This window comes from Lepidochelys kempii, chromosome 10 (assembly GCF_965140285.1).
Source record: "Lepidochelys kempii isolate rLepKem1 chromosome 10, rLepKem1.hap1, whole genome shotgun sequence".
Taxonomy (NCBI): Eukaryota; Metazoa; Chordata; order Testudines; family Cheloniidae; genus Lepidochelys; species Lepidochelys kempii.
This window is the reverse complement of record NC_136389.1, coordinates 12,296,106-12,310,801: the sequence shown is the minus strand read 5'-3', so window position 1 is coordinate 12,310,801 and position 14,696 is coordinate 12,296,106. Positions and strand designations below refer to the sequence as shown.

The following is a 14,696-nucleotide window of genomic DNA, read 5'->3' as shown; positions in this document are numbered from 1 at the left end:
GGGGCGCAGCAGCTTATCCATGAGGCGCTGGAATGTGGCTGGGGCCCCATGTAGCCCAAAAGGGAGGACGGTGTACTGGAATAGCCCATCCGGGGTGGAGAATGCTGTCTTTTCTTTAGCTTCTTTGGTCAGAACAATCTGCCAGTACCCTTTTGTCAGATCCAGTGTAGTCAAGAATCGGGCACTACCCAGTCGGTCAGTCAGTTCGTCGATGCGTGGTATGGGGTATGTATCAAACTGGGATATTTCATTCAGTCGGCGAAAGTCATGACAGAATCTCATGGTACCATCAGGTTTAGGCACTAGAACAATGGGACTGGCCCACTGACTGTAAGATTCTTCAGTAACTCCTAACTCTAACATTTTCTTTACTTCGGCCTTGATTGCTTCTCTTTTGGCTGCTGGGATTCCGTAGGGTCTCAATGTTACCTTGGCTCCAGGGATCGTGCGGATATGGTGATAGGTCTCAGTCATCTGCCCTGGTTTTGTAGAGAACACATCTCGGTTGCGATTAATCATGTCGGCTGCCTCGATCTTTTGGATCGGCATCAAGTCGGATGATATCCTCACTTGCTCATGTAAGTTATCCTCCTGGGGAAGGGTCTCCTGCATGACTAAGCATGCCTCTCAATCATGCCAAGGTTTTAGAAGATTAATGTGGTAAATTTGCTCCGATTTCCGGCGGCCTGGCTGCTGCACCTTATAGTTCACCTCTCCCATGGCTTCAATTATTTCATAGGGTCCCTGCCACTGGGCCAACAGTTTACTTTCTGCTGTGGGCACCAGTACCATCACCCAATCCCCTGGTTGGAACAGTCGAAGCTTTGCTTGGTGGTTATAATGGGTTCGTTGGGTCTCCTGTGCTCTCTCAAAGTGCTCCCGTACAATGGGCGTAATTCGGGCTATCCGATCTCTCATCTGCAGTACATGCTCAACTATGTTCCTTCCGGGATTTGGCTCCTCTTCCCAGGCTTCTCTGGCTATATCCAATATGCTCCAAGGGTGGCGCCCATATAGTAGTTCGAATGGAGAGAAACCCGTGGAGGCTTGCGAAACCTCCTGGATGGCGAACATGATGTAAGGCAATAGGGTATCACAATCTTTCCCATCCCGGCTCACCACTTTCCTGATCATGCCCTTGATCAATCATCTATCGTCCCTATTGAACATTTCCACAAGGCCATCTGTTTGCGGGTGGTATACAGAGATCCGTAGGGCTTGTACATGGAGCGATGAACAGAGATCTTTCATCAACTTGGACATGAAAGGTGTCAATATCTCCTTGGCTAGCCCAACCCGGGCAAAGATCTGTACTAGCTCCTTAGCTATTGTCTTGGAAGCTGTGTTGCGCAGGGGAACGGCTTCTGCGTACCGGGTTGCATGGTCCAGTACAACAAGCACATGTTGGTGGCCCCAAGCTGTCTTCTCTAGGGGCCCTACCAGATCCATGGCTATCCGTTCGAAAGGAACCTCTATTATTGGAAGAGGTATCAAAGGAGCCCGCAAGTGCGGGCGAGGGCTATGTAACTGACACTCCGGACAAGAGGTGCAGTATCGCCGGATATCTTCATGTACTCCTGGCCAGAAGAACCTCCGCAGGATCCGTGCCTGGGTTTTCTCTCCTTAGGTGTCCTCCAAACAGGTGGCTGAGGGCGAGACTCAATATGGCTTTTTGATGTTTTCGTGGCACCAGAAGTTGTTGTATCTCTTGCTCCTGCATTTGCACCACGCGGTACAGGAGATCTTTCTTCACTATAAAGTAAGGTCCGGGACTCCGGACCTTCCCATTCACGGGTATCCCATCGATCTCGGCCACCTCTTTCCTGGCTTTATCATATTTTGGATCCTCTGCCTGGTCCCACCCAAAAAAGTCTCTCTCCTGGGACTAACCTGCCCAAGCTCCCAGGGGCCGGCTTCTGCTTCTTCCAACAGCTTGCCGCCGTCATGGCTGGGGCAGCTTCTGGCTCACCTTCTGTGGTGGAAGTTTCTCTGTTGGCTGCTCGCGTCCATCTGCCTACTAGGGAGGTCTTCTGGCCCTGGGTCAGGATCAGGGTTCCCAAGGCCTTTGCGGCCTTCCTCTTTTTTGTCTTCCGGGTCTTTCGAGGGGCTGAGAACAGATCCTGAGAAATCTCAGCGAACATTGGGGGTTGACATTTCCCCGGTGACGAGTCGCTGTCCTCAGGGTCCCCCACCTCCCTCCAGCTTCTCCGGGGGGAGTAAATTATCAAACCCTGGATAGTCCCTCCCAATGACTACAGGATATGGAAGTTTAGGAACTATGCCCACAGTCACCTCAATGGGGTTTCCCTGAACCTCTGTCTCCTCTGGGATGGTGGGGCAATGGCTCATAGCCCCATGCACGCATGTCACTGCTACGCGTTTGGCTTGTAGCAGCTGACTATTTTTTACCAGCTTACCCGATATGAGGGTGATAGCACTCCCAGAGTCCACAAGCACTGTAGTCTCTGCTCCATTTATCCTCACTGGCCTGGTGTAATTATGCAGGGCTAATGCGACCCCCGCGAGGTGGATAAGGGAGCATGGGACCTCCCAATCCCCCAAGTTACACTGCATAGGCTCCTCGGTGCTGGGACACTGTGCTGCTATGTGTCCCCACTCCCCACATGCATAACATCTATAATTGCTTTTAATCACTCCCCTATCCCGGGGGTTAGGGGTTTAGTCCCGGGGTCCTCCCCACTCAGGCCAATCCCTCCCTTCTGGGTTCCCCGCTGGTTTCCCCCCCCCTTCTTCCACCTAGGACTCCCCAGGGGTTTGGCTGCCCATCCTTCCAGGTTTGGGGTCGGGTGCTTGCTTTGAAAGGGGCCTTCCTTAGTCGGGTCAGTTCTCTGGCTGTCATCCGTCTTTCTACCCGTGTGATCATCTCGTTGTATGTGGACAGATTGTTCTGGCCTATCTATTTGCGGAGATCTGGCGGCAGTCCCCGCATGTAATGGTCGATGACCAGGGTCTCCAAAATCTCCTTCAGCCTGCACATTTCAGGCTGTAACCACTTCCGTGCAAGGTGTATGAGGTCAAATACCTGGGACCTCGGGGGTTTGTTCTCCTGGTATTTCCACTCATGGAACCTCTGGGCCCTTACTGCTGCCATTACCCCTGATCGTGCTAGGATCTCTGCCTTCAGACGGGTAAAAGTCAGTGGCATCTGTGGCAGGCAAGTCAAAGTCAGCCTTCTGGGCCTCTCCACACAAAAAAGGGGTGAGAATGCTGGCCCTCTGCTCCTGGGGCCACGCCTCACGCTGAGCAGTCCTTTCGAATGAGTGGAGATATGCCTCTATGTCATCTCCTGACATCATCTTTGGCAGACAACCCGTGGCCCTCAGGGTTCACGTCCCGTCGGACCCCCGGGCCTGAGTGGTGAGGATCTTCAGCTGGTCCACCACCTCTCTCAAGAGGGCATGATCTTAGGTCGCCTGGCTCATCAATAATTGATTGGTTTCCTGCTGTAGCCCCACAGACTCCTGTTGTGCCATTGCCTGAACCTGGGTGGCCTCCTGCTGGGCTGCCGCGGCTTATACCAGAGCTCTTACCATGTCCTTCATTGTGGTACAAAGCAAACAAACAAAAACAAACAAAAAAAATCCAAAACTCCAGTGCACTTTTTCTTTTTAAAAACCTCTTTCTTCTGCCACACTGTGAACGAAATCCCACTCCTGACACCAGTTGTGACAAAGCTCTGTCCTTGCCTCCATGGGTCCCGCGTTTCCTGGCGAATTTCGCTAGCCTCAAAGGCTCACTGTGACCCTCCACATAACCCTTCTTTCTCTAGAGACAAGGGTCACAGTCTACAGAGCCATTTTCATCATAAGCCAGCAAGGGAGGGGAGGAGAAGTTATCCTTCCTTGCACAGTCTCTGTTGTCTCCCAGGCTCAGTGATTAATCAGGGGGCAAAGGGGGGGGGGAAGCGCGGGCCCACTCTCTACTCCGGGCTCTAGCTTAGGGACCCTAATACTATCAGCTATGGTAGCTGACCTTTTAGGAACATGACATGTACAATTCCCTGGGCTACTTCCCCCACAGCAGCCCTCACTTCCTCAAGCTCCACCTCACCCTTACCTCAGGGCCTCCTTCCTTGTGCCTAATATGGTGTATACTACTCTGTCTCTCCACCAGCACAACTTCCTCCCACAGCTCCTGACATGCACACCCACCTGACTAACTGGGAAGCTTTTAATTAGTTTCAGCCAGGCTCCTGATTGGCTTCAGGTGTCCCAATCAACCTAGCATTCTCCCTGCCTTCTAGAAAGTTCTTAATTGGCCCCAGGTGTCTTAATTAACCTGGAGCAGCTTCCACTTCACTTAACCTGGTACCAGGGATTTGTTTAGCCTGGAGCTAATATATCTATCTCCCACTACTTTTCTATAGCCATCTGGCCTTGCCCCGTCACACATGCCATACTGAGAAGTAATAGATAAGGAAAAGGTGAATTATGGTTTGTACTGTTTGCAGCTGTTTAATAAGAAAGATTTATTAAAAGAAAACCATATGTACTAATGCCTTAGATGACTTCAGAAAATTTCACTTAATCATAATACTGAAAATAAGAAAGTTACACAGCAGTATTTAAAAATATCTGAAAATGTTTCAGAAGCCCAACTGATCTGAAGTAGGCAGCTGTGTAATAACTGGGGCTGCAACTTTAATGAAAATTCCAACAGGAAATGTAGACTTGATTATATGTATTAAAACAGGAAAGATCAGAAAGCTGCAGCCACACAGGAGAGGGTTTTTTATTTTGCATATTATTTTAGTATGTACATCCAAAACAACCTTAGTAATAATACAGAACTTACATCTGTCTGTCTGCAGCTTCCAGTGCTTCTGGTTGCTGTGCCCTGGTCTTCCTGTCTTGATACATGTAATTAGACACAGCATTTTCAAGAAATAATTAGTGATTCAATCAGGTTTTACACTGGATCAAGTGACTGCAAACTGTTTTATATTCCACTGAAGTTTTCCTTTACCATATTTTAGGGCATGATATGTAAACTTGATTAGCTAATGTTTATACCATGCTTTGAAGATGTAAAGTACTACATAAGGGATAGGTATTACTATTAGAGAGAACAAAGACAGCATGGGCATGAAGAAAGAACTAAGCTCTGAGCTCAGAAACAGAATATCTTTTTTCAGAAAAGTATTGGACTCCCTGAGAAAAATATGTCAACAGCTTCAAGCACCTAAACATGAAGAAAGCAGGAGGTGTAAAACATGGGAAACTGCAAAAGCACTTAAGTGACATAACATTGCTGATACCAGTGTGAGAACAGTGATAAGAAGTGAGGGTCAAGAAAAAAGTTCGGCCTGTGAAGAAAACAAACCCACACCGGACACAAAAGCATAAGGCACTGAGGCTATTATTTGCTTAAGGCAACTTGAAAGAAAGTGAAAAGTTTGAGAACAACATTTTAAGATGTGATTAAACAGAAAAGAACACTTTTGAATAAATCTTTATGTACAGAAGAAGGGAGACAAGCTCTGAAGGGCTAAAGAAAGACCATTTCCTATTGTTAATCAGTAGTAAAGGGACCAGGACACTCACCACTAAAATTCTTGGTAAGGTGTGTTTTACTGGTTATCGTCATTTATTATTTATATCACTGTAGTGATGTACTACAGGATTTGACAAAGAAAATTATCCAATTGGAGAGGAAAGCTTAGGAAGGTATTTTGTTGTCAAGAGAATAAACATCCAGAGCATGCATCGAAAGGTGTACAGACTGGGAAGAGAGAGTATGAGCTGGATTCTGCCCTTAGTCCCAGTCAGGCAGTACCCAAATCCTGGCACCGTGACCAACGTAGGCATCTCATCCAAACTCAATTAAAGGAATTTAGAGGGAAACAGAGAAAGCAGTAGCTAAATCAACCAAGAACAAAGAGCAACAGACGCAGCATGTAGTGGGAAGCGAGAAAGCGCATTCCTTCATTTGAGAGAAATACGGCATATACACATTGCTCCAGAGAGACACAAGTGTACAATAAAAGCAAATAATGGACAAAGAGTATTGAACAGAATGACTGAAAAGAAAGGCCAGGGATTTTCCCCTTCTTTTCAGTATGTGTCTGTAACTGGATAACTAAATGACGTGATTTCTTTACAAGTTCAATTAAACAGTTAACTGATGCAGATGCCCTTTAGTACCTGGCATTTAAAATTAAGTAAATAACAGACAGAAGTACACACAGTACCCAGCAATAGGTTACGGAATCTCTGTCATTGGAAGTTTTTGAGAGCAGGTTAGAAAAACACTTGTCAGGGATGGGTCTAGCTAATACTTAGTCCTGCCTTGAGTACAGGGGACTGGACTAGAAGACCTCTCAAGGTCCCTTCCAGTTCTATGATTCTATGAATAATTAAGCACAATGTGGGCTCCCCCCATTTCAGCCTATCTACAAACTTTTGCAGATAACTGTCTTTCACCCTCCTCCCTGCCCAACATGCCCACCCATCACATAATGTCATTTGATAACTGTGCATTGCCTCTTGGAGGTGCTGAAGAGAATGTACTTTAATATCTTTTGTATATATCTATATGCAATGGGTTGAATCACAGAAAGCCCCTTGGGGCTGCCCCCTGATGTGCCAAGACTACTTCTGCCCCTGCTTTCCTGCCCTGACCGCTTGCGACTTCAGTGACCTGTCTGGTTTGAGCTAGACCCGCTAGCCTGCTGCAAACCCAGACTCAGGTCTGAACCATGTCCCTAACAGATGTAGGCTTAATTGAAAGCAGCTTAAGAAGTGTTCCTGTCTTTAACACTCAGATGCTCAACTCCCAATGCGGTCCAAACCCCAAATAAATCCATTTTACCTTGTATAAAGCGCATACGGGGTAAACTCAAATTGTTTGCCCTCTATAACACTGATAGAGAGATATGCACAGCTGTTTGCCCCCCCCCAGGGTATTAATACATACTCTGGGTTAATTAATAAGTAAAAAGTGATTTTATTAAATACAGAAAGTAGGATTTAAGTGATTCCAAGTAGTAACAGACAGAACAAAGTGAATTACCAAGCAAAACAAAATAAAGCCCACAAATCTATGCCTAATACAGTAAGAAAACTGAATACAGATAAAACCTCACCCTCAGAGGAGTTCTAGTAAGCTTCCTTGTACAGACTAGTCTCCTTCTAGTCCGGGTCCAGCAGTCACTCACACCCCCTGTAGTTACTGTCCTTTGTTCCAGTTTCTTTCAGGTATGCTTCAGGGTGGAGAGGCTATCTCTTGAGCCAGCTGAAGACAAAATGGAGGGGTCTCCCAAGGATTTAAATAGACTTTCTCTTGTGAGTGGATACCTCTCCCTCCCCCTATGTAGAATTCCAGTTACAAGATGGAGTTTTGGAGTCACATGGGCAAGTCACATGTCCATGCATGACTCAGAATTTACAGGTAGCAGCCATGGTTCACATGCTACCTTGAACATTCTCATGTAGACTTCTTATGTGGATTGGAGCCTTCCAAGATCCATTGTCTGGTAAGTGCTTCTTGACTGGACACTTAACTTGCAAATTCCTTTCTAAAGAAGCTGACCAAATGCCTTACTAAGGTTATTTAAAATTAAACAAGTATACAGCCAATATTCATAACTTCAAATACAACGACACATGCATACAAATAGGATGAATATATTCAGTAGATCATAACCTTTACATTGATATGTTACATGGCATATGTAGCATAAAACATATTCCAGTTATGTCATATATACATTCATAAGCATATTCCCATAATGCATTATGGGGTGCAACGTCGCACTATATACTTTGCATTCTGAATGGAAGGAGCAGCCCCGCCAAGTCCAACCAACTGCAATGTATGTAAAAGTGATACTCAGTTCCCCAGAAACTGGGTCAGATAGGTAGGCTGGCTCAGGTCAGGCTGTTCTATGCCCCCTAACTACTCTATTGCCCTCCATTATTGGAAAAGGAAACTCTCTCCTCAAGCAGTAACAACCATGCAAAACAAACTGCCACTGTTGTGGAACAATGAGGTACAAAGTTCCCTCTGCTCACAAGCCTGAAGTACAATTTCCACAGTACTCTCAAGGAGGCAGAGGTCAGGAGTAAGAGTCCCTTCCAAAGTCAGACCTGAACCTATCTTTGGGCTCAGGGGTCAAAGATGCTTCCAGTTTGAGCCAGCACAAACAGCAGGAATGTCAAGATCATTCCCAGGACCAGATTCCAACCTGTGGTTAACCCCTGTCAAGCTTTTCTTCATAACTGCATCACTGACTTAAATTCACCTGCACTAACCCAAGTGTATGAGGCTTTATTGTTCCCTGAAGCAGCTGGGTAATGGAAGGCCGGAAGGACTTGTTTTCCAAACATTAGTGACACGTTCTCTTCCACTCTGCAAGCAAGAAAAGGGTAGTGTGGAGAACCTTACCTACCTCCCCAAGGATGTTGTGAAGTTTTAATTAACGTCTGGAAAGTACTTTGAGACCCTCGGATGGAAGGTGCTACAGAAGCGCAAAATATTGTCATCATTATGCTTGCTACCGACAGTTCTGGCATTCAAGCCACAGCCTTCACAACAGATGGTGAAGTCACTAGCACGGCTGGCTGCAGTTATAATTTCTCTCATCACAGACTCTCCTTGTTAGAGCAAATAGGCTGCACCTCTTGATTTCTGAAGGGCAAAACAAATTCTGAACTGACAGGACTCCGCTGTACTGGCCAGCGCTGCTGACACACTCAAACCAGCCAGCATTCCAACCACCCGAAAGCAAGTCACCCGAGGGACTCTCTAATTAGAAAAAGCCTCAACGTCATTGCGATACTTCTCCAGCTTGTCACAGGAACCCTTCTGTTGCATTCTGAACATTAAAGGGAAACAACAAAGAATTATCCAGGTTCTGTTAAGTGTCAAACATTCCAATTTTAAACCAGGCACACAGCAGGGGGAGAATTTTTATAAGCCTTCAGCGCAAGTGTATAGATTTCTAACCGCTTTTATCCTACTCTTTGCTAACTGTTCATTTGTCCTACCATTAAGGAACACCTATGCTTACAAAAATAAAGGGGGCAGTTGCTGATGTGGTTATAATACTGCAGAGACTGGTACATGGATGGGTCTCAATTTTTAACAAATATGGGGTTAGAGAGCTGGGACTTATGGCCATCCATCTCTCCAAAGTGTGGTCAAGATACCGTAGTTACCATTTTGAATTTTTTTCCAGCTACTGCAAAAGTTCTCTGCATTTAGCTTAGAATGTCGCCAGCTGGAACTAAACCTTGGGACCTGGCAAATTTTCTGTCTGACTGACAACTCTAACAAGACTCATGGAACGAGTTGGTGTTGTCAGTCCCAACTTAGCACTGCCCCAAATCCAATGATCTATTTTGGGCGTGTGGAAAGGGAAGGATCCTAAAGCAGAAAACAGTGGCTTAGGATGAAGGTGTGCAAGAATTGCCAACTAGGAGCACCACAGATACCCCAGCCCATGCTTTGGGGAGCTAACAAACTCCTGTGGCATATGCCCCATGTCTTAGGGAGGTGAAGACACGTGAGTCAAGTTCTAAGGGAAACAACCCCATCCACCACAGGTTTCTGGCTAAAATGGACTCCAAGGATGAAGCCACCTTGGCATACCCCTATTATGTGGGAGAGGACCTAGGGATCACTCCTGCCGGTTTAAGATCTGCTTTCCAAACCTCGCTCTGCTAAAGTTTGCTCTTTTAAAAACAATTTTTCAAATTCTATCTCATTTCATTATAGTCAAAGATAACAATACAACAAAGTCTAATAAGGGAATTACACATCATCAACATTATCAACCTATTCAAAGTGCCTATCCTAATTCTTTTAGATCTGTCAGCTGCCTTTGATGCCACTAATCATGAAGTTTTGATGACACATCTGCAGTCTCTAGCAAGGATGGATGAAGTCGCTCGAGTGCCTCTGATCCTTTCTTTATGGAGGTCTCTATTCTATATTATTTAAGTTCTTATACTGTGTACCCATCATAGTATTATCTGATCATCACACAGGGTAATTTTGGGCAGTTACCTGCCCAGGGAACCTGCTATACTTGGTATTGCAGGGATGCATTTAGTCACTCCCTTTATTCAATATGCGTATGAGGCTATTAAGAGAATCAGTGAAGGGATATTCTGCAGTCAGCTGCTGTCATTCTGCAGGCTTATTTCATCCAGCTCTGTGCTTCCATTATGTTTGACCTGGCTTGTGCAGTGGAATGAATGACCGATGGTCTGGGCGGGCTGAGGGCTAGCAAACTGAGGTTCAGTCCAGACAGCATTCAGGTGATGTGGAGAAGCTGGGGGGGAGCAGCTAGAGGAGTTGGTGAAGACTGTATCAGCATTTCTTGACTAAGGGAGCGCACGCATCATAGCAGGAGGGTTTGGTTTTATCTTGTCTTAAATATGCTGGGCAGCTCCTAGATGCTCAGATGGAAGCTGTGGCCAAGAGCCTTTTTATCAGACAGAGATAGGTGTGACTTTTGCTCTCTGAGCTGAACCTTGCCACAGCAAGCCATACCTTTGTCACCTTGGGGTTAGACTATTCTTTGTAATGTGATCTGCATATGGCTACAAGATGAGACCACATGGAAGCCAAAGCCTAGCAGAGAATCAGCCACCAACATATTAGGTTGTTGCAGACAGAGAGCTCATAACAGAAGTGCTCTATACTCTGCACTGGTTGCCAATACATTTCCAGGGGGAATTCATGGGGCTGGCTTTCATTTAAAGGTGTTGAGATGGTTTTAAACCTCTTTGTCTCCGAGGGCTTGTCTACACTTACAGCTGTGTAGCTGTAGCGCTTAGTGAAGACACTACCTATGCCTACGGGAGAGTTTCTCCTTTTGGCATAGGTACCTCCCCTTCCTGAGAGGCAGCAGCTGTGTCAACGGGAGAAGCCCTCTCATCAACAAAGCGCTGTCTACACCGGGACTTTGGCTGGCATAACTGTGTTGCTCAGGGGTGTGGATTTTCTACAATCCGGAGTGATGTAGTTATACTGCCATAAGTTTGTAGCGCAGACCAGTGTAGAGATTGCCTTCTTTCCCATTTGAGGCTGCCACTGCTGCTATCAGCTTAGGGTGACCAGAAAGCAAACATGAAAAATCAGAACGGGGGTGGGGGGGTAACAGGAGCCTATATAAGAGAAAGACCCAAAGATCTATAAAATCGGGACATCTGGTCACCCTACTTGAGCTGGAACACACACCCTCAGTGTAAAAGAGACAGGGATGCTGTCTGGATGTTCTCCAGGAAGGGTCCCATACCTTTGAAACTAAATTCCCCTCCCACTGCTCCTCTAGAGTCCTCATTGGTTAACCTTTAGAACCAGCTGCCAAGTCCATCTTGGCATTACCAGTGGAGGGAGGGAGGGTAGGTGTGAATATATTAAGTGAAGAGCGTGCATTTTATCTCTGCACCAGATTCAAAAGGCTACGAGTTTATACAGCATCATGGTACTGATGATAGTGTCATGGTTAAGATGGCACAGTCATTATAATCTTCTATTTACATACACTGATTACTTTCCAAATAGATTTTCTTTTAAACTAAAATTCCACCTGTTTGTTCTCAGCTCAGAAGTGGTTTGATCTGGGAAGTCTGAATAAAACTCTGCTTGATCATTTTTCAGTGGTCTGAATTATTATTCATTATTAGGAAGAAAAGTGTATCCATCAGTCAAACTTTTCAGACATACTCTTTTGTAATCTAATTCAAAGTTTAAAAAAGTCTTCAGACGTGTCACTTGAATAGTTTTCAGTGAGTACAGGGAACAAGCACGGATATATCAGCAAACCAGCATGCAGAGATAATCGTAGCTGTATACTGAGTGTTTACCTGAATATATGATCAGTGCTGCAACCAGTATACACAGCAAGGACTGAATCCATAGACTGATGGATTTCTTAATGGTGCAAGTGTGTTTGTGTGACCTGGCAATTAAATAAAGTTTATTCCTTTAAAAGAAGAGGAGGAGATTAAGGGCCTGATTCAAAGCCCATTGACATAAATGGGAGAAATTTCCATTGATTTCCGTGGGGTTTTGATCAGGCCCTGCCTGCCTGCTTAATGCAACCTTAAGGGTGAGATTATCTGTGTCTTGTTTATATTATTCTTTATTTTTAAACAGAACCACAAACTCTTAAGCTTGCCTCAAAGTCTCAGTCCAGTTTCAAAGTCAGGATATTCAAAGTTATATTTCTTATGATGGTAGGGTGACCAAGTGTCCGGTTTTCAACAGGAACACTCGGTCAAAAAGGGACCCATGGTGGCTCCGGTCAGCACCGCCAACCGGGCAGTTAAAAGACTGGTCAGCAGTGCTGCGGAGCTAAGACAGGGTAGTCCCTACCTGTCCTGGCGCGGTGCTGCACCCCAGAAGTGGCCAGCAGGTCCGGCTCCCAGGCAGGGGAGCCATGGTGCTCCATGTGCTGTCCCCACCCTGAGTACCAGCTCTCCACTCCCCTTGTCCAGGAACCACAGCCAACGGGAGCTGCGGGGTAGGTGCCTGTGGGGGAGAGCAGTACACAAAGCCACCTACCGCACCTCTGCCTAGGAGCCGGACATGCTCGCTGCTTCTGGGGTGCAGCGCAGACTCAGGACAGGCAGGAAGCCTGCCTTAGCCCTCTTGCTGCACCAGTGACTAGGAGCTGCCCAAGGTAAGCCCGCGCCCCAACCCCGAGCCCCCTCCTACACCCTAAACCCCTCATCCCTGGCCCCACCCCAGAGCCTGCACCCCCAGACAGAGCCCTCATCACCTCCCGCACCCCAACCCCCTGCCCCAGCCCAGTGAGGGTAGGGGAGAGCAAGCCACTGAGGGAGGGGGAACGTAGTGAGTGGGGGGCAGAGCATCGGGAAAGGGGCGGGGCCGCACAGAAGGTGCGGGGCTAGGACGTTAGGTTTTGTGCAATTAGAAAGTTGGCAACCCTATATGACAGCTGTAGGTTGGCTGACATTGCATGTGTTTTAAGGCACATTAAATTCAAAATAAATAAAGTAATTGAAACTGCTACATTTGCATATGAGGGACAACCTAATTGCTGTGGGAATCATAGCTTTGACTCTCCTGACTTTTGTGTGATTAAAATATGAATTTAAGTGTTGAATTTATGGTGTTTCTCTCATTTAATATGGAAATCAGTCTCTAGTACCTCATAGCTCAAAGAATGTGTTACTCAGTTTACTTGATTAGGCTGGGAATTGCTGGTCCTGCTGTCATCATGTTTACACGTTAGTGACAAGTTTGCACATCACATTCACCTAATGCAGTGCCATCAATTTACTTGTCAAAAATAAACTTATATCCGGCCACTCCTCGGGAATACTGAGCCTAGCTATATTTCACTTTCACCTGAAGCATTGGAGCAAGAATTTTAAAACGTTGGGAGTACAAACGAAAATGATCTTTCCCAGGGGAAACGGCTTCACAGGCAGGCAGGCACAGCAAACCCAGCAGACAGCAAACCCATATGGCTAGTTTTCCTTTGGGTTATGCAGTTTATCTGAACCTCTCTCCCCCTCACAATTTTGGAGCAAGTAGAGCTGCTCTATTTTTTCCACCTCCACTCATCTGGAATTACAGGCTTGTGGATTTCCTCTACTTCGTGAATGTAGCCAGATCTCGGCTCCCAGACAAGAATGCTGACCTGGAAATTGAAATTCAGGATTCTGGAAATAAAAAAGTGAATTGAGCAAGTTTTTCTGCTGTGCAGGAGCACCACCACCTTGGATTTAGTTAAGCTGGAAACTTTTTGTATAAATTCAATAAACCAAGTATTTTCCCTTTCCTATCTGTCGTCCCTCACTCAGTCTAATAAAATCTGAGCCCAAGAGACCATCACCTCAATGACAGCAGGAGTCTCAGCACATTTTCTTGTACGTGTGACACACACAGCAAACTCTCTCTAATAGATTTCCACCTCTCTGGGCTGTTCACAAGCTTTGATTTCGAGGAGAAACGATACATTGACAACGCGCAGAGCAAAGATCAAAGACTCTCCCCTGATGGAGCATTCTGCCACATTGGCAGTCTGGTTTTTCTAATGTCAGGGAATTTGTATAGGCCCGAATTTGAGACATCAGCACAAGCCTTTCTTGTCATTCCTGCTGATGAATGAAAGAGCATTTTCAATTGTGTACAACCAGAGGCCTTATGGCACATCATCCCTAATCAAAGGCTGCTCTGTGATGTAAACTGCTTTAACAGGCAGCTTATATTACAACCGCACAGGATCCAAAGGGCAGTTTGAGATCACAATGAATTTCTCTTTCTTAAAGGGATCTGCAGGGCTGCAGAGAGGAATCCAGCAGAAGCATCCAGACATTTAACAATGACACCAAGACAGGAGCTGTACAATCAGCATATTTGGATCTGGTTTCAAACACACACAAGGCAAAGCTCTTAAGCAAATAGAACTGCCAAGTTACTGAAGCCTACAGGCTAAACGTATTGACACCTGACATCTTGTATGTGGATTATAAAGAAACCATCACCGGAGACGGACATACAAGAACCATGGACATCATGGGTCCTGTCTACAATATGGCAGATTGCATCTGGTGCCAGATATAGTGGGAAGGAGGGAAATTTGAACATGACGAGAGGGACCATTTGATCCCTTCATTGCTCAATGACTTCTCTCCCCGTCCCTTTGGCATTACTTCCTCCATGAAGAGACTGATGAGGATACTCCTGAAGCC

At 46.0% G+C, this 14,696-nt stretch overlaps 1 protein-coding gene across 8 annotated transcripts in view; it reads right to left on the bottom strand.

Annotated features, from left to right (window-relative positions):
- Positions 1–14,696, bottom strand: part of MAD1L1 (mitotic arrest deficient 1 like 1) — a 565,246-nt gene that overhangs the window by 149,125 nt on the left and 401,425 nt on the right. The window contains exon 17 of one of the 8 annotated variants that reach the window (XM_073361989.2): positions 6,995–8,836. The exons of the other annotated variants lie outside the window; for them this stretch is intronic. Within the exon in view, the coding sequence (XP_073218090.1) occupies positions 8,751–8,836 (86 nt within the window). The 3' untranslated portion in view covers positions 6,995–8,750. Of the gene's footprint in view, positions 1–6,994; positions 8,837–14,696 lie in introns of those variants that run through there. 8 annotated transcript variants of the gene reach the window in all.